Consider the following 20,657-nt stretch of genomic DNA (forward strand, 5'->3'; position numbering starts at 1 on the left):
AATGCAGATAGCCCGGTTAGCCAATGTGCGGGAGCAGCGGTTGGTCGGCCCAATTGAGGTAGTATGTACATGAGTGTATAGTTATAGTAAGCCTCACAGTGCAAATAGTCCGGGTAGCCATTTGATTACCTGTTCAGGAGTCTTATGGCTTGGGGGTAAAAACTGTTGAGAAGCCTTTTTGTCCTAGACTTGGCACTCCGGTACCACTTGCCATGCGGTAAGAGAGAACAGTCTATGACTGGGGTGAGGAAGGCACAATTTTTAGGGCCTTCCTCTGACCGCCTGGTGTAGAGGTCCTGGATGGCAGGCAGTTTAGCCCCAGTGATGTACTGGGCCGTACGCACTACCCTTTGTAGTGCTTTGCGGTCAGAGGCTGAGCAATTGCCGTACCAGGCAGTGATTGCAACCAGTCAGGATGCTCTCGATGTTGCAGCTATAGAACCTTTTGAGGATCTCAGGACCCATGACAAATCTTTTTAGTTTCCTGAGGGGGAATAGGCTTTGTCGTGCCCTCTTCACAACTGTCTTGGTGTGTTTGGACCATTCTAGTTTGTTGTTGATGTGGACACCAAGGAACTTGAAGCTCTCAACCTGCTCCACTACAGCCCCTTTGATAAGAATGGGGACGTGCTCGGTCCTCCTTTTCCTGTAGTCCACAATCATCTCCTTAGTCTTGGTTACGTTGAGGGATAGGTTGTTAGGTAAGGTAAGGCTCTTCCTTCCGGTACCACTGAAGGCCACAGTATTCAGTCAGGCACCTTGAAGATGTGTCACCATCAAGGCACATGTCACAGCATGCAGTGGCTTGATGACAATGCATTATGTACCTTTCATCACCAATGCCGTGTTAACTTTTACTGCACATGTTGAACAATTCAACTCATTGATATTAGCGTCATTGATATTGTCACGCCCTGATCTGTTTCACCTGTCCTTGTGATTGTCTCCAAACCCCCTCCAGGTGTCGCTCATTTCCCCCTGTGTATGTATACCTGTGTTCTCTGTTTGTCTGTTGCCAGTTCATCTTGTTTGTCAAGTCCCCCAGCATTTTTATTGGCTCCTGCTTTCCCCAGTCTCTCTTTTTCTCGCCCTCCTGGTTTTGACCCTTGCCTGTCTGGACTCTGAGCCCGCCTGCCTGCCCCTGAACCTGCCTGCTGTCCTGTACCGTTGCCCCTACTCTGGATTACCGACCTCTGCCTGACCTGACCTTGAGCCTGCCTGTCGTCCTGTACCTTTACCTCACCACTCTGGATTATCGGCCCCTGCCTGCCTTGACCTGTCGTTTGCCTGCCCATGTTGCTGTAATAAACATTGTTACTTCAACACAGTCTACACTTGGGTCTTACTTGAAACGTTATAGAAATATGGAAATTCACAAACAATATTCAGTTCATTAGCATTTACTAATAGGGGTAGGCAACCCTGGTCCTGGAGTGCTTGATGTTTTGATTTAACTGACTTGGAAGACCAGGTGTGCTGAATTTAGGCTATCACTGAACTGATCAATTAGCTCAGCAATAGAACGTTCAATTGAACGGAAGTGGTGCTGTACTGAACGACCAGTTGAAAAATGGAAGTGAAGTGTTGGGTTGTGGGTTCAAAAGGATCAATATAGGATCAATCCCTTCTCTTTGAAATGTTTGGCCGAGAACTGAGAACTTTCTCTCTGTCCTGGTACCTCGGGAACTGGACAAGGAAGGGTTGTGGGTTCTGGTCAGGGGATGGGCGAGTGACCTGTGTGCCCGTTCGATGACCAGGGGCTCAGAAAAATGTTCTTTGCCCAGAAGGAAGGGGATAATGGCAGCAGAGAAATCAATGGGGTCCATCCCCTCACAGCCCTCGCGGAGGCCGATAATTCTAATGTCGCTTTGCCTACTGTAGTTTTCAAAATGGTCGACCTTATTCATCAGGTATTCGTAGTTTGTTGCGCAGTTTCTGTAATTTCGTCCCCATGCACTCTAGCTTGTCCTCAGCACTGCTGACGCACTCTTCAGCCTCTTCCATTCGTGATCCTAGCGGGTTGATTGATGTTGTCAAACCTGAGATGGAGTTGTTGATTTCAGCCAGCTGTGCTGAGATGCAGCTAATCTCAGCCGTTTTCAAGTTAAACTCTGTTGTGGGGGAGTTATTGCTTTCTTTGATCACTTTGAGGATGGGGGCTAGCCTAGCTTCTTCCTGAGGTGTAATGACGCCATCTTGGGTTTCCCATTAGGCCATTGTCAGAGGTTCTTTCTCCATCGTTTCTTGGTCTGTTTTAGTGCTTCTCTTGCCTTTTTTTTTGTCTCGTCGGTATATCACCAGTTATCAAGTTTTAGGATAAGTTTGTTAAAGATTCATCGGGAGTTCTCAGTCAAGCTTCTTCCTAGCTTCTCTGCATCATGTGACCCCCCACATGTGGAGTTATTAAATGAAATTCCAAATTCCGTATCACCAAGCAAAAAAATGGTAGTGCCAACTGATAACGTTCACTTCCCTGAAACGTCTGTAATGTCATGTTTCTTCTCGCATTATCACATTGTTATATTTTAAAAGTTACGAATGTATTTTAAGTTTAACATTACAGTTATTCTCACTTCGAATATACTTTCCGAAGCTATCATCCATTTCTCATGCATGTACATCTCCTCAAACTATCAAAAACATTAGCCATGTAAACACGAACCTCACCACAGATGCTCGGAAATGCTAGCTGTGTCACGTTCAGCAGCTAAGATGGTGAGGAACCTCCTCACGCGGTACAAAACATGGATTTAATATATTTAGGAATTCTCTCAGTTTTTTGTAGATCATCTGCAACTGGACACGGACATTTATAAGATACACTGTTTTCACCAAATCGAGAATGAACAAAGTATCGCCAATACCAGGTTAGTTGAAAAATTATATGGTGCCGTTTTCCGTTAGCCAAGCCGTAATGTTGACTTTGGAGTCATCACATAACGGCGTTACAAGTCGTAACTACAAGAATGTGCACCCTACCTTCTCTTGTGGCTGCTCCAAAACGATCGCTCTCTCCTTCAAAATGTGGAGATATACGGAAAGGTGGAAGAGATATGACACTTCTGGAAGATTTTGTAATTTGCACCTGCTGTATAGGCTAGCTGCATAACTCTTTACATTAATAAATTTTTATTCAACACAAAACAAAGAAACTTGCTCAAATAAATGTTTATACATAAATTCTTATTGCCGCAGCTGGCACATAACGTTCTGAGAACCAGATGTTTCTTAGAGCTTGGTGAGGGCGTGGTTGTCCTATAGTTATTTAAAAAAAATAATGTTTACCTTTATTTAACTAGGCAAGTCAGTTAAGAACAAATTCTTATTTTCAATGATGGCCTAGGAACAGTGGGTTAACTGCCTGTTCAGAAAGACAGATTTGTACCATGTCAGCTCGGGGATTTGAATTTGCAACCTTTCGGGTACTAGTCCAACGCTCTAACCACTAGGCTACCCTGCCACCCCATTTTGCATACAACCTTCCCCCAACTTTCTGGGAATGGTGCAGGATAGTTGCATGGCTTTGGAACATTCTTAGCACATTTAAGGAAATTAACAAACAAACTTTATTTTCTTGATATTTTAWTAATAATATAAGCCATTTAGCAGATGCATTTATCCTAAGCGACTTACACTCATGCGTGCATTCATTTAACGTATGGGTGGTCCTGGGAATCGAACCCACTAACCTGGCATTAGAAGTGCTATGCTCTACCAACTGAGATACAAATGAACATATTACTTATTTCTTTAACATAACCTTTCCTAAAATGTCAAACATTAAATGTTGGTAATGTTCTAGGAACGTTCTCCAACTGGTTTGACATTGGGAATATTCTCAAATAGTTCAGAGAATATTAACAAAAACAATTCTGTGGGAATTTTAGTACTTCAGCATAACATTTTCTACAGGTTTCCACGTGGTTCTATTTAAAGTTATGTTCTCAAATTGTTCAGAGAACGTTAAGAAAACGTTCCATAAAAAACACAATAAAACTTTAGTAACGTTCAGAGGATGTTCTAATAATGTTATTTAAAAACATATATATTCCGTTCTCAGCAGCAACAAAACTCCTTATCCTATATCTTGTTAAGTGTGTTCAGGTGTGTTGGCCGTCCCCACTAATTGGCCACACCTGATCTTAATGAGTGCTTGTTTCCTTTGAAATAGGGTCTATTTGAATAGACTTAAAGGAACAGCCTTTTATGCGTAAAAAAACATGGCACGCTATCTCCGTCCTGGTGACTTAGTGGACTTATAACAAGGATCAAGAACAAAAGATTATAGGTTTGGATCTCACTGATGCTGTGTCACAAGTAAAAAGAAATCTGTTTGCACGATTAATGCCTAAGGAAATTCATTTCCATGTGTCTTATTTGTGCTTGGAGTTCAAAAAAGTTAACCCAAAATAAGCTAGTAGTGTTATTAAAAGTCTTATTGAAACATTCAGTGAAAGTTTTAAGGAAGTTAATTAAAACCCTCCAGTTAACCAATAATTTCCATTATCAGAGCGTTAATAAAACCTCCTAGGAAAACATTCAAGGAACAAGGGTAAAACGTTCTCATAACCTCCCTGCAACCTAAAACTAAACGTTCCCAGAACAGGCGAAATTGTCACTTCTGTTCTCAGAGATTTTGTTTTTTAAACGTACAGTTTTACCGTTCAGGAAACGTATGRCTTCATCTCCACAACCAATGTGKAACCAAAAACATACATTCCCACAACTTCCAAGGAACCAAATGTGCTAGCTGGGGCATGTCATTAGCCTATTGTTTTACAGCTTCAAATTGATTGCTGGTACTCAACTGCCCTTTTAGCATTTCATATTTTAAATTACATATGAAAAACTCTCCAAGGATTTGATAGTGTATTGCCCTGTAGGCCTACAAGTGTAAATGCAATGCTTGTCGATGCAATGGGAATTGACCCTGTTAGCATTGTTCACAAAAGTCCAAAGGTATGTACACAACTGCACTCCGTTTATGAGTTTATGAGTTCATTCACTTCATGACTGAAACTCACACACAATATTCGTGGGAAAGTCATCTTTACAGTAAGCACAAAAAATGTTGCAGGTTATAATGTAACAACACACAGTTTACTGATTTGTACAGCCATTTACTGAAACTTACTTAAGTAACACACCAAAAACACAATTAGTGCTGAAATAACAGTCTCACAGAGAAGACGTGACAGGAACAGAATAATAATGTCCCCTTTGTTCCCTCTGTGTACGCGTTATTTCTTCACGTCCGACCCTTTGCCATGGTGTCTTGGTCGAAATTGCGGATCCTGTTCTTGATGTGGCTTAATTTAGCTTTCAGATAGTCACATCGTTCCTTCTTCTCCAGGAAGGCAGGGTCCTGTGAAGTCACACAGAAACACACATCGTTTTGACTGCAGCTCTATCACTCCACCTCTCCCTCATAGCCCCAGATTTTGTTTGTAATGTAGATGTGGTAAATTACAATTTCCAGAGTCCCCATTTCAAAGTGGCAGCAATATTATTCGCATGAATGGGCAGTTTTATTGAAAAAGATAATACTACCTGGGTGTTTACACAACAGTAACAATTCTAATAAATCTCAGTTAAATGTGAAAATGATTGCTGAATGATTTTTGGAATTGTTTCAGCGTGAGCGAGGAAACGTGAGAGGAATGTTAGGGACCTCTGCCCATCACTTACGCTCTTTTTTTGCTCGTACTTCTTCAAAATCCGCTGGATTCTCTTCTGCTCCTACAGACAGAACAAACACCCACAATTCAATTGGTTAAAAGGATGACAGATATTTATGTTTAAAAATAGTATCATCCAGACGTCACATGCTATTTTTAGTCGAAGCCTTTGCTCAGAACATGGAATGTAACATACCTCTTATTGATCAGTGGCCATGACGATGACATAACAAAAATGCTACTTATATTGAGAAGTGCAGTTACACTTCCAGACAGAGGAAAGTTATTGTGGTGTATCTTATCATAGTGAGATTGAAAAAACACCATCAAACCTCAGGCCCAGATTTAAAGTGATCGATGAAATCACTCACCTCATGACTGTTGCCATCTTTGAGGAGTTTACCCATCATGGCATCCAGCTCTCTGAATTTCACGAGGGTGTCACTGATGTCTTTGTGAAGGTCCTTGTACTCCTGATACTGGTCGTTGAAGACAGCTTTGTATTTCTCCCTATCCTCCAAAGAGGAGATTTCTGGATACTTCCTTAAGGAATAAGACAAGACACAAGACTATGTTAGATAATGCTAATGTATTATTACCTGCCATACCATTACTACACCTAGCTTAATACATTTACACAAAATACGAGCGCTCTGTCATTTTAAAAGTCACTAATAACATTTGAGTCTGTCTCTCCGTATGCACCTCAGCTTAAGTGAGAGCCTGACATCCTTGCTCAAAATCTGTCTCAGGATATTAGGCATAGGTCCTCTCACTCACATGACATAATCTGCGATGACTCTGGGCTTCTGGGCGTACCCTGTGGGGATGGCTCTGTTCCGGCTGCCTGGCTCCTCTTGCTGAAAGTCTGTGATGTGGAGGAGTTTGGTTGCCCTCACTGAGCTGTCCATCTCATCCTCAAACACAATCCTCTTGGTCTGCGGATTGGGAGATTTGGTCTGAGCCACAGGGATGGGCCTCAGATGCTCCTGAAGCCAAAGTGGAAGCATAAGGTATCATGCAGCAACTCAAAGTATATTAGCTACCAGAGCATCCAATGACACATGTACACTGTGCTGAAAGAGTGAAAGCAACCTGTCTCCTTCTTACGCGATCCCTCTACAGTAGGGATGGGCAACTGGCAGCCCGCTGATCCCTTTTGTAGGCCCGAGGATTAAAAAAAAGAATTCAGTCGGGGTTACAGTTGAGAGTTAGAATAGTACAATACAAAAAGTTAAATTGCCAAAATGTTGTTGCGCATCAGTAGTCTTTCTCTTGTTATGTCAGTCACTGACTGACAGTCACTCAATTAGCCATGTCAGCTAACATTTTTTAGATCGGTAAATGAGTCTAGCCAGCTATCTAAACTTATTGTAATCATGGTCGAATTACCGACCGGGGGCCCCCATTTATTATGTTAGTCACTCTCACTCAGATTATATCATATTAAAAACGGTGAGAAAAAAAATCTGGTGGCACCTTAACTGGGGAGAACAGGCTTGTGGTAATGGCTGGAGTGGAGTCAGTGGAATGGTACATAATACATGCCATTCCATTTGCTCCGTTCCAGCCATTATTATGAGCCGTCCTCCCCTCAGCAGCCTCCTATAATCTCCACCCCATGGCAAAATGAGTAGAATTACAGGAAACTAGCTGTAAACTGCACATGTGGCTACTCAGACCCTCGAGCCACTTCGGCCCCTCATGATGAGTTCAGATTTTTTTGTGGCCCCCACCCCCGTCCCTGCTCTACAGTAACTGCAACTGTGTGAAGTTATGTATGTAACTGTATGACATTGTTCAGCTTTATCTAAATAAATCATTTTAACGGTCTCCCTCCAGAGATGCAACACCTATGGTCGAGAATCATATTGTTCCTATATGTTGTCTTCAGTTGGCAAACTAAGCTCATTTGGTTACATTAGTTCAGCTGAATGATGTCTTATTAATGATTATCTTATTAATACATTATCTCTGTTGTTTTTTGCCAATAGTTGGTTGCTGCGAGAACTGATAAGCTGGACTATTGAAAAACAGTAATAAACTTGGGCTGTAACAGCCAGCTGCACTGCTTTATGAAACAATGGTGTCCCCATACGTATCCACATGAGTAGATTCACTGCTGTTGTTTTGAGACCCAAGGCATTGTGGGCTCATTCCCAGTTCGTAACGGTACTTTCCGTGACCTCTAAGTGCTGATTGATCTGACACCCTTCCCACAACAACTTCCAGATGCCAATGGGCAAGCGAAATACCACGAGTCAGGTTCCTGCTGTAATAAGTGTCATACCTCAGTCAGAGGAAAGGGCAATGTAGAGAGTGTCAAATTAGATTAATACACTAGACATTAGATTAATACACTAAATGTACCTCACTTGAATGGTGAGATGCGTGTCTGCTAAATGACAACCCAATTATTTTTTTTAAAGATGATAAAGGATCAGTGAGCACTGGGATTTAAAAGAAATCCAACCACCCACCTGGTTCTCAAAGAACTCCATCTCCCTGCGGGTGGCCTCGTGCCTCCACATCTTCAGACACACCAGGAAGCTGATGAGGTACATCAGCATGTTGATGAAGATGAAAGCCGTGCCAGCCATCTGGCCCCCGTCCACCCGACACAGGCTGGACATTATGGGGTTAATACCTATAGTCATGTAACACAAACCCCCACGGTTGAGATCATTCAGGTACACGATACCAGCAGCCATGTAGAGGAGGAACAGGGCGACGTTGATGACGCCTTCAGTGAGAGGCCACCAGGGTGAGTCCAGGAGGATGGTGCGGTAGTACATAGTCAGCCCTATTACCAGTAGGAGGATGGTTACAATCCACACCACCCCAACCACCGCTATCACGAATAGAGTCATAGGTCCATTATAGGACTTCCCCGATGTGCCATATCCATTGTTATACGCACCATTGTACAGTCCATACGCGTTCGACCACTCACTGTCCTTATGGATGTAGGCACAGACACAGGCAAGGACCATACCCCCAAAGAGAAGCTCAAACCCAGCCAGGAGTCTCAGTAACCCAGGCCATGATTTCATATAGGAGTATTTCAGCTTGTAGACCTCCACCTTCTCAGCATAGTACTCAGCTGGATGGATACTGGTCAGCTCTGATTCCTCTGGAAGATAATGGAGTAGGTCATTGTCTATAGGAACGTCCCTCAACAAGGGCCTATGGGAACTCTTGCTGGAGGTCCCCAGTGAGTCCTGAGTGTCCCAGTACCTCCTCTCCAGTATGGGACTGACAGGTGGACTCACCCTGGTCCCATTGGGCACAATCTTGACCCCTGAGGAGCCCAGGTCAGAGTCAGCATCCCCATTGCTCCATTTCTGGAGAATACTGCCCCATGATTGGGGGAGGAGAGTTCTCAACCTGTTCTTGAGGGTCCCCTCGTCCCCACCACCCCCCACTCCTTGTACAGATGGGGGAGTGCTGGATGAGTGGGCAGTGGAGTTTGCGTCATTTGAAAGGTCGTCATCTAAGGCCCTCTGAGGTGTTAGCTCCAGCGGGGCATTGTTCAAGGAGTTTTTCTTCAAAGAGGAGTTCCCATCCACACTCTCCGGGTCTCCTCTCTTGAATATCTTATTCCAGCTTTTCATACTATGGGCTGATATACAGTAAGGGGGCTCTGGGTTTAGTTAATCATTGAGGATGGAAGAAAGATACCATTTCTTGTCGTAGAGGAACTGTGTGAATCAAAGAGGAGCAAAAACACAACAGGGTTAGGCCTATCGTAATAAGGATTTAGCATTTTTGAATACGTGTGTTGTGTATTTTTTTTGCTTGTAATAATGGCTGATATTGACAAACTTTTCGACCAATTAATCCTATATGACATCATTTTCTACTCAATCCCCTTTATGATGTAGCACAGATAAGTTATATGTCAGCTGTAAATAGTGCTCCATAAGAATCTTTGATCTTAAGAAAGAAAATGACCATGGTGGAATGTTTGTGAAACACTTTTTTTCTTTACAGCGTTAGGAAAGCAGCACACAATAGCCTCTCACAGGGCTAGAGGAAAACTCATTTATCACATTGTGCAGTCAAAGTCGCTCACAACTCAAAAAAGTAGAAAACCAAATTGCTTTATGGTCCGAACCCTGCATTTTTACAGTCGGCTACTCAACACACAAGACAGAAGAGACTTAAAACGGACCTTTGGCTCCTTCACAATAAATGTACACTTAGGCTTAACGTCTACACAAATTATCAACTTATAACTGTCAACATAAAACCTTCAAATAAAGTCTTAAATAAATCACTTGAGGATTTTATTTACAGTGAAAATCTGATTTATATAACATAATGTGGAAGTTAAAAATGTCCTTTAAAATGTAGGAAGCTTACCTTGTTGTGGCTAAGTGCAAGCTCCACACTGGTCAGTTGTGAGTTTAGCAGACATTTGAGTGCTGTGAGGCAAAAACCCTTCTCAAAATGGATGCCTCTACAGCAGGCCCAGCCAAACCTTCTCAGGTGACTCAGTTTTGTTATTGCAGGCTGTTGAGCTGAGAGGGAAGCAGAGCTTAAACATTAAACCTGAACAGCCTTCTGTTAATGCTGCTGATTGGCTGGCACCGCTAGACTCATTTCTGTGGGAGAACAGCTATACACTTCTCTGACGCTCAGTGTATTTTACATCAACAGATGTTTTGAATGTGTTTAAGAAGAGAACAGACTTCACATTTCCCTATGAAAGAATTACGTTTATTCTGAAAAGGTTATCTCTGGTAATACAAAATACATGTTAAACATTTATCGGGGGCATCCCCTCAGTTTGATATCAATCAAATGGTATTAATCACATTACAACCACTATCTAAGATCTACAAAATAGCTTATCCCATTATCTATAATTCTATTCTATTATCATAATCTAAACAGAGTCAAGTCTGGCACTAGAGGGCACCATACTCCAGTTCTGAGAGCATAACCCCAGCAGCCATGTACCTGCCTCTCCTGCCTCTGTTTCCTCAGTCATGTACTGTATAAAAAGGCTTTGGGCTTTCTCCGTCTGATTTGAACATGGCTGGACTACAGGTCTGTCTTTACTCACTTTCAGATTTGTCAGGTTCAGTGCCGAGCCTGAATCCCTCCGTGCCTCGATCCAAACCAGCAGCTAGTAACACCTCACCTGTAGTGAGGAGTTTCCCTCCAGGGTTGGAATGATTTAGGAACTGCTGATGCTGAGCTAACTAGATCTTGCTTCCCCTGGAATGCCTAGACTGAAATAGAAAGTAAGGCATGACATTTGGGCCTCATGCTTGCCTCTGTGTCTGTGTTCTTCAGAATCTGCCGTGACTGTAACATTAGTCAAAAACAATGGCCAGCGCCACCTGTATTGAGCCATCCATCAGTCAATCAATCCGATTCCATCCTGCACCACTCACAGAGGTTGATGTTACATTCCACACCATTTCTGTATGGAATTMGATTTWTTTTTTTTAAGTAATGATATCAAGATATTATCGTCTTCTCTCAACAATGCACATAGATCAACTCCATTCCGTTGCACCTCACTGACACTCCAACTGACATTATCATGAGGACATGAGAGTGCGTTGCGCAATGACATTGTTTTATCATCCAGCTAGCTTTTCCTCCATGGTCAACAGTATTGTACAATATTAAGAACGTACCCTAAGCTCACTCCACAGCTAGCTTGAAATGCCACCTTTTGGGTGGCTCAAACTGTTGGAATGTTGTCGAGGAGCGCGGCCGCGTGTGTTAGCAAAGCAGAGGTCCCGAGTTTGAGCCAGGTATGAGCCGAATATTGCGGGGAAGTGGTACTCGTTAAGCAAAGCAACGTGACGTTTGTTCCATGTGCACATTTATATGGGGAGAAACCTCAAGGCAAGGACATCTGAAGTGAATAGCCCCAACCCCCTCACATAGAACCTCCTACCCCCTGAGTGAGCACTGTATCCCCCCCCCCCACGGTCTTACCCGGCCTCAAGCCACCTCATCTGGTCCTGTCCTCTGCTGTCCTCTGTGCTGACACCACAGGGGCATGTTCAGTTTGGAACACATAGACATGGAATGCATAGAATAGATATGAATCTCTTTTCCAGGTGGCAGTGGATCTTGTCTGTTATGTACATTATGCTTCTAGTCAGCTGCTGTTGATGTTGTGTTTTTGAGCAACGTGATGGTCACTTGTTCAGTTGAGAACAACGTTGAGAGCATTGCAGATAGAAATGTAACGTAGATAGAGAATGAACAGTTGGGAACTCTATTCCACATGACAGAGGATCAGAGCTGTTCTTTACATTACGTTTCTCTCTAACTGATATTATGTTTTTGCTCTAAGTGACTTTCCCTGTTTATTAAACGGTATTGGTATCTCTGACTTTGATCACTGAGTGGAGGTTGTTGTAAGGGATGACAAAACACCAATTTAGACGGCCTCCGAGTGATGCAAGTGTTCGATATCACTGTACATGGACACGTTCTAAAAAAAACAATATGCAACATTTTAAAATTGTGAGATATGATCATGGATCTGAATCACTGGCCTTGGTTGGAGCGATTGTGCCAGATGGAGGACATGTCCAACAAACATGCACACACTGCTTCATGGCTCCGGTCCTGACGCATGGCTCAGGGCACCGGAATGGGCCTCTCTCTCCCTCGTCACAGCTAAATGAAGCAGAGGAGCCACGGCATCCTGCCACAGACAAGCTCATTTGTAATGTTTCATCCTGTTTCCCTCAGACCTCCGAGTGAGCAGGATGATGGATACAGAAATGGGAGACGCTCGCTCAAAGAAACATCTCCACAGGAAGCCCGTATACTTCTCCTCCAACTCACCACTGTCCATCGAAAAAAGACAGAAAATATAGATACATTCCTATCCTCTTTGATGTCCCCAAGTGTATGCCCAACCATGTTAGTGGAAAGTGATTGGAGGAGTATAAGCATATTGCAGCTGGTAGTAGCCTCCAGGGCAGACAGGGAGAGGCAGTGGGCACATAATTCCATAAATGACTTCCTATGCCAGCGCTGGCGACCCAAAGGGACCTTTTTACACTTCAAGGCCTCTGTGAGTGTTGCGTAATACCGAGGGGTGAGTGGCCACACTTATTGGGAAAAAAAGGTGTGTCATGATCTCTCCCATGATTGGCCACTCTGTATATAATTAGCGTCAGGGGATCGTTTTATATATGTAAACATAAATAGCCTCTTTAAGACGGGCCTGTACATTAGTGGGCGTGCCCCCGTAGCCTGTCCATTTGTGACGACAGCTCATAGTTCACCTTAGAATGGGGCCTAAGCAGCCAGATGTCCCCTGGAGGACTGTGTTTATGTTTCAATACAGACTCCGGTAATGTTTTAGGACATTCCCCTCCACAGGATTTATTTACAGGAGTAGCACACGTTTTCTGTGGCTGACACAGCACCATTCTGGCTCTCCGTCGGCACTTGGCACAGCATGTTCCAGTTTCTCTGCTCCTGGGGGCTCCACTCAAAAACAAATGTGCTCATGAGAGGTTGGGGGAAACTGTCAAATATGGATTTACAGAACTGATGCCAAACACACATTCAGTTACAAATACCACATGAAATGTGTTATGATGATACCTTATTCTATCAAAAGGGAATCTGAGGTGCAGTATGTACTGTAGGTGTGGTTGTAGAGGTAGTGAGGGTGATCAGTACCACACACTTGTTTAACTTAGAAGTATTTACAGTACTATTTACACTGTCAAAAAATAATTATTTCAAAATATTATTTATCCCAATGTTTGTCAAAGATTGGAGAGCGAAATCATAGCTGAAGATAGTCTTTAATGACCAGACGTTCTCCTCTTTGTGGTACAACTGTTACCTGCAAATGAAAGAACAACAAACTGTATACAGAGCACATACTATCCCCGATTGCCATCCATTAAAGCTGGTTCATTCCGCTACTACAAATGCATTATGTGGCAGTGTACACATAATAATGGTATACTTTACTTTTCGAGTTTTCATCCTGTTTAACCCAGTTTAAACATAGTCAGATGCCAGCCTGTTATCTTTGATAGACCTACGAATTCTTTATTATATTCAGATTATTAGCCGAACCAGATATTATCAGCATATTAATATGAATTTCCCTCTCTCTCTTTGCAAATTTCTTGCATTTTTAGCGAGGACTCCRTTTTCAGAAAACGAGGACTCTATTTTGCTGTAACAGCTATTGTAATGATGTTTCGGCAGTTAGCGTGTAGAAAAACCCTGGGGCATGTCATAAGGAAATATAATGTCTCGAACTGAGTTCTCTAGTATAATGTGAAATACAGAGAGCAATACCCTCTCTATACATTACTTTATTATTTATATTTCTGTAATGTTCTGAACATTGCGCCCCGCTGCATCTGCCCCTGTGTTATTACATTAGTCCCATTTGCTCCGTGACTTCCACAATGAGGTCATATTCACGGGACACCCACTCTTGCTGCTTCCAAACCCCATGGGGCAAAACAGAAATCTGCCAGTAAATTAGGTATAGCTCCAGTCTTCCTCTCTGCAAGCTGCAGTACCTCTACTTTCTGGGGAGGACATTCAAGCACCTGTGATGTCTGTTTACTGGTACGGCAACTGCTCAGCCCACAACCGGAAGACTCTCCAGAGGGTAGTGCGGTCTGCACAACGCATCACTGGGGGCAAACTACCTGCCCTCCAGGACACCTACACCACCCGATGTCACAGGAAGGCCATAAAGATCATCAAGGACAACAACCACCCGAGCCACTGCCTGTGTCACCCCGCTATCATCCAGAAGCGAGGTCAGTACAGGTGCATCAAAGCAGGGACCGAGAGACTGAAAAACAGCTTCTATCTCAAGGCCATCAGACTGTTAAACAGGCCACCACTAAACATTGAGTGGCTGCTGCCAACATAACTGACTCAAACTCCAGCTCACTTTAATAATGGAAATTGATGGAAATTGATAAAAATGTATCACTAGCCACTTTTAAACAATGCCACTTAATATAATGTATATGTATATACTGTACTCTATATCATCTACTGCATCTTGCCATCTTTATGTAATACATGTATCACTAGCCACTTTAAACTATGCCACTTTTATGTTTACATACCCTACATTACTCATCTCATATGTATATACTGTACTCGATACCATCTACTGCATCTTGCCTATGCCGTTCTGTACCATCACTTCATTCATATTCTTTATGTACATATTCTTTATCCCTTTACACTCGTGTGTATAAGGTAGTAGTTGTGAAATTGTTAGGTTAGATTACTCGTTGGTTATTACTGCATTGTCGGAACTAGAAGCAACAAGCATTTCGCTACTTCGCATTAACATCCGCTAACCATGTGTATGTGACAAATAAAATTTGATTTGATTTGATTTGGTGGCTCAACTAAGTATCACGTACTAAATGCAATCTGGAGAGGGACATGGGGGTTCCCCCATCTATTGACGCGAATTTTCACACCATCAAAACGGTTGTTGAAGCAAAAACATAATGAAAAATATAATTCATTGTGGAGCTTTTATTTTCGGTGATGACAGATGAAGGAGTTAAATCTCAAACATACAAGGAGGGTAACCCCGGTATGCTTGGAACAGGTGAGAGCACAATGGAGTAGCCCTCCAATCATCTTGAAGTGCAACACTGATAAAGAGAGACCGTACGTAATGGAGTGATATCCCTCAGTTGGAGAGGATGGTTAGAGTGTTGGGGGGGGGCAGGGAAGAGTCATGCTTGATTAAATCAAGTAAAAAAAATACAAATAACAAGATTCACGCTTGATTAAGTCCAATTCACATCAACCTGAACATGTTATTAAACCAAGAGCTCTCTCTCTGGACAGCCTGACCGCTAGAGGACGCTTACAGGTACAAACTTGGTCGACTGGTCGGAGGAAGTCAGACTACAACGTCTAACCGACTTGCTGACATGGTTTGTTCTCCTTACTAAAGCCATATCGTAATACAGTGTTCTCTTGAGTGATAACGTAAAAATATATTTTTTTTAATGGGAGATCCATTACCTTTTTGAAGGAGGTCAAGGTAATGAGTATCTTGGACACCTTGGTACTGTGAGCCAATTTACTGTCTATAACCATCCAAGTATTTATTTAGTACTTTTTTATATTTACAGTACCAGTCGAAAGTTTGGACACACCTACTCATTCCAGGGTTTTTCTTGATTCTTACTATTTTCTACATTGTAGAATAATAGAAGACATCAAAACTATGAAATAACACATGGAATCATGTAGCAACCAAAAAAGTGTTAAACAAATCAAAACGTATTTTAGATTGTTCAAAGTATCCACCCTTTGCCTTGATGACAGCTTTGCACACTCTTGGCATTCTCTCAACCAGCTTCATGAGGAATGCTTATCTAACAGTCTTGAAAGAGTTCCCACATATGCTGAGCACTTGTTGGCTGCTTTTCCTTCACTCTGCGGTCCAACTCATCCCAAACCATCTCAATTGGGTTGAGGTCGGGTGAAGGCCAGGTCATCTGATGCAGCACTCCATCACTCTCCTTCCTCGTGAAATAGCCCTTACACAGCCTGGAGGTGTGTTTTGGATCATTGTCCTGTTGAAAACAAATGATAGTTCCACTAAGCGCAAACCAGATGGGATGGCGTATCGCTGCTGAATGCTGTGGTAGCCATGCTGGTAAAGTGTGCCTTGAATTCTAGATACATCACTGACAGTGTCACCAGCAAAGCACTCCCACACCATCACACATGCAGAGATCATCCATTCACCTACTCTGCGTCTCACAAAGACACGGCGGTTGGAACCAAAAATCTCAAATTTCGACTCATCAGACCAAAGGACAGATTTTCACTGGTCTAATGTCCATTGCTCGTGTTCCTTGGCCCAAGCAAGTCTCTTCTTATTATTGGTGTCCTTTTGTAGTGGTTTCCTTGCAGTAATATTGGGGCTCCCGAGTGGCGCAGCGGTCTAAGGCACTATATCTCAGTGCAAGAGGCGTCACTGCAGTCCCTCGTTCGAAACCAGGCTGCATCATATCCAGACGTGATTGGGAGTCCCATAGGGCGGCGCACAATTGGCCCAGTGTCGTCCGGGTTTGGCCGGGGTAGGCCGTCATTGTAAATAAGAATTTGTTCTTAACTGACTTGCCTAGTTAGATAAAGGTAAAAATAAATAAATAATTGACCATAGAAGCTTGATTCACACAGTCTCCTCTGAACAGTTGATGTTGAAATGTGTCTGTTACTTGAACTCTGTGAAGCACTTATTTGGGCTACAATCTGAGGTGCAGATAACTCTAATGAACATATCCTCTGCAGCAGAGTTGGGTCTTCCTTTCCCGTGGCGGTCCTCATGAGAGCCAGTCATCATAGCGCTTGATGGTTTTTGCGAATGCACTTTCAAAGTTCTTGAAATTTTCTGGATTGACTGACCCTAAACTAATGATGGACTGTCATTTCTCTTTGTTTATTTGAGCTGTTCTTGCCAAAATATGGACTTGGTCTTTTACCAAATAGGGCTATCTTCTGTATACCACCCCTACCTTGTCACAACACAACTGATTGGCTCAAAAGCACTAAGAAGGAAATAAATTCCACAAATTAACATTTAACAAGGCACATCTGTTAATTGAAATGCATTCCAGGAAGCTGGTTGAGAGAATGCCAAGAGTGTGCAAAGCTATCATCAAGGCAAAGGGTGGCTACTTTGAAGAATTTTAAATATAAAATATATTTGATTTGTTTAACACTTTTTTGGTTACTACATGATTCCATATTTGTTATTTCATAGTTTTGATATCTTCACTATTATTCTACAATGTAGAAAATAGTAAAAATCAAGAAAAACCCTGGAATGAGTAGGTGTGTCAACTTTTGACTGGTACTGTATATACGTATATATATATATTTATTTATTTTCATTTTAAAACAGGGAATGCATTTGTTATACAGTAACACATTACTGAAACTCTCTAGATTTACAACTATAGAAATTCTAGTTTCCTAATAAAAAAGAAATCTCTGTAAAAAAAACAAAAAAACAACAAAGTAGCATAAAATCTAAATGTAAATTTTCAAGCCATCCAAAAGGTTTTGCTCCATCGTAATTTTTGCACAGAACCATGCAAGGGGTGGGGTTGGTTTCTCACTTCGGTCAGTATAGTGTGCCTGTCGCCATTTACCAGCAGACGTCAAGCCATGCCATTATCTGAAGACCTGTGGAAGCTCTGATTTGTAGTGATGGAAAAAGTAGACTACATTTCATAGTTTTGTGTGAGCATGAGTGCACAGCATCGAGCTTGAAGTGAACTCTCTCTCTCAGACACATTCTCACTCGTTTTTCTCTCTCTCACTCTCTTTCTCTCTGACCTATTCAGATTTTAGTGGTTAGTATAAGTAGAAAAAGAAGAAAGAACGTTTTCAAAACATTTAGAGATATTGTGTAATGGAGGCAACGTTATGCATTACATTAAGACAATTTCTTTGAGTTTTTGAAGAGGAATGTATCTGAAAAAGGAATGCAATGCTTGTATTCAGAGTGTTAATTAACATCATAAAAAAACTTGCTCTGAAATTAGTAATTAAATAACCCTCTACTATTTGTACATTCAGGCACTGAAAAATCATGTCAATATGTAACTAAAAAAGATAGTCACACTCAACTTTCCCTTGGTAAGAACAAGGAAACGGAAACTTCGAAATTGGCAATTCGGTGTAAATGTTCCTACTCAGTAGTAATGTCATGTGCATTCCCCTTGCTCTCCTTTTGTATGACCCCCCCCCCCCCCCTTAAGTGCGTTTCAAACTGAACTGACGTCAGAGCTTTCAGAGGCCCTCTTAAACCGCCACCTTGACTTACGGGGAAAAAAAGGCAAATGTCCACCGTTTTTAAGTTTCCCTCCGTGCAGACGCAGGTGTCCTCTGTCCTCCAGGCAGCCCCCCCACCCCACCCAGGTGTGATAGCCAGCTCTCACCCCAGCAAACCTGAACTCAGTCAGTTTAACTATACAAGGGCTTTTACAAAAAAAGCTAACTTGAACAGCCATACAATGGCTAAAAAATAAACCATATCTCTACTTGTCTCGGTTTAAGTCATTTAGGTTGTTGTTTAGTGGATGTGTCGAAGTTTTCACTCATTCGCATTGGAGCTGTTTCCAGTTCAGTCCTGCCCTGGGAGTTCAGTCACAGCGGTGTTGGTTTTTGGATGTGAAGGCAGAGGGGGTTTAGGGGGGTTAGGGGAACGTTATGGGGCTCCAAAGGAGAAGTTGTTGTCGGGGGTGGTGCGGTTTAGGGCAGGTTCAAGGGCTAGCCGCTGTCAGAGGAGGTGTGCGGCGCCGTGGAGGGCGAGCGGCGCCGGCGGGCGGTGGAGGTCCAGGAGCGCTCTGAGCGTTCGGAGCGCTCTGAGCCCAGCGAGGCAGGCCGGAAGCGGTGCAGGAAACCGTCCAGAAATTCCTGCTGCTGCTGGGTTATGGCTTGGGAGATGAGGCAGGGCAGCGCCTGTAGGCTGCCCGTCACCGAGTCCAGCTTGTCCTCCAGCATGCCGATGCGCTTGTCCAGCTCCTCGCTGCGCTCCTGCAGCTCCGACACCAGGTCGTACATCACGTTCTGGGTCTGCAGGAGGAGAGAGAGGTGGTGATGGATCTATTACGGTATACTGTATGCTAACTGAATTTACTGTGTATATAAAAATGTCGTAGTCGTTTGACAGTCGTCATAAATTGCACTAAAACGTAAATATTGTATTCTATCAGTATTATTGTATGGTGCATCTTTCTGCCAACGAGCCAAAGATAGAAATTAGCCTAGTAGCTTTGATCTCACATCAGTTGTGCATGACCCCTTACGAGGTAATAATGAACAAATGAATGAATAAATAAATCATGTTAGAGTAAACAAGCAAACAACTATAATCTGAATCTAAGGATCTCAATATCAGAGTTGACAGGAAAGAGAAAAATATCTGTGGTAGAAGGGGTAGTAACTAGGGCAAGAACAGATTGATGGGGATCTTTTTTTTATCAGCTATTTCTAAACACTCAATCACTGAAAGTGTATTCATATACAGCAGGGTTGCCCAACTGGTGTGATTTTGTTTCATTCAAATATGATATATGTTTGTGCTACAAGCGGTCAATTTGCAGTCTACAAATGATTATGTTCCGGCCCCCTAACCATCCGCTCAACAAAAAATCATCTCACACATGAATCTAGTTGATGATCCCTGATATACATATGCATTTTGGAAGTGTTCTACATCTGTAAATTCCACCGGTCCTAGTTCTGGGACAATTCAGGATCAAGGATGTCTTGTCAAAATGTAGACTAATAGCCATGCAGTTAAATTAATGAGAGAATACATATCTCTGAGCTAATTGGTCATTTTTCATCATCATTATATATCTGTCATTAACAGAATCATAAAAAGCAAAGCCCTTCTGTGTGTTTAACTGAACAGGCTACTACCCAGCAAACAGGGGGCGTTCTAAGGACATTAAGCAACGTTCCTATAAGGTCCCTTTAAGGGCTTTGGCGAACGTTCTGAGAACGTTCTAGGAACATTTGAACATGATGTTAACCTTGGGACTATAAGAGGACATTCAGTTTATGTCCATTAGGGAATGATACGTAAAGGTTCCTATTTGGTTCTGATAGGACGTTATCCATGGAACATTTAATGACCACAAGGGGACGTCGCATGATGGTCCCAAGGGAACGTTCTCTGGGGACCTTTGTCTAGTTCCTTGTAAGTTACCAGGATGTCCGTGAGGACCATGTCTCAGTTTTACTAGTATGTTCTTGGTACATTGTGTCATGGTCCTCAAAAATCTCCAGGAGACCTTGACACAACATCCCAAGAATGTTCTAAAAATGGCCTCGGGGACGTCCCCAGTACAAATCGGGAACTAGACAAAACCTCCAGGGGACCATGACACAACATCTCAAGAACATTTAAAAAACGTCCTTGGGGATGTCCCCAGAACAAACTTG

General features: G+C 42.6%; 2 protein-coding genes across 2 annotated transcripts in view; both read right to left on the reverse strand.

The window, feature by feature from the left end:
* Nucleotides 1-4,962: 4,962 nt before the first annotated feature.
* Nucleotides 4,963-10,179, reverse strand: marveld2l (MARVEL domain containing 2-like). Its single transcript, XM_023977810.2, has 6 exons — nucleotides 10,044-10,179; nucleotides 8,159-9,379; nucleotides 6,459-6,667; nucleotides 6,050-6,221; nucleotides 5,689-5,739; nucleotides 4,963-5,365 (listed from the first exon to the last, which is right to left on the reverse strand). Exons 2-6 carry the CDS (start codon nucleotides 9,290-9,292, stop codon nucleotides 5,249-5,251), a joined length of 1,683 nt encoding a protein of 560 aa, XP_023833578.1. The 5' UTR covers nucleotides 9,293-9,379; nucleotides 10,044-10,179; the 3' UTR covers nucleotides 4,963-5,248.
* A 5,009-nt stretch (nucleotides 10,180-15,188) lies between these two features.
* LOC111957281 (small conductance calcium-activated potassium channel protein 2-like) overlaps nucleotides 15,189-20,657 on the reverse strand; it is a 58,971-nt gene continuing 53,502 nt past the window's right edge. The window contains exon 9 of the mRNA XM_023978071.2: nucleotides 15,189-19,280. Coding sequence (XP_023833839.1) covers nucleotides 18,975-19,280 — 306 coding nt within the window. The 3' untranslated portion in view covers nucleotides 15,189-18,974. The remainder of the gene's footprint in view (nucleotides 19,281-20,657) is intronic.

The sequence above is a fragment of the Salvelinus sp. IW2-2015 genome, linkage group LG32 (assembly GCF_002910315.2).
Source record: "Salvelinus sp. IW2-2015 linkage group LG32, ASM291031v2, whole genome shotgun sequence".
NCBI classification, from domain to species: domain Eukaryota; kingdom Metazoa; phylum Chordata; class Actinopteri; order Salmoniformes; family Salmonidae; genus Salvelinus; species Salvelinus sp. IW2-2015.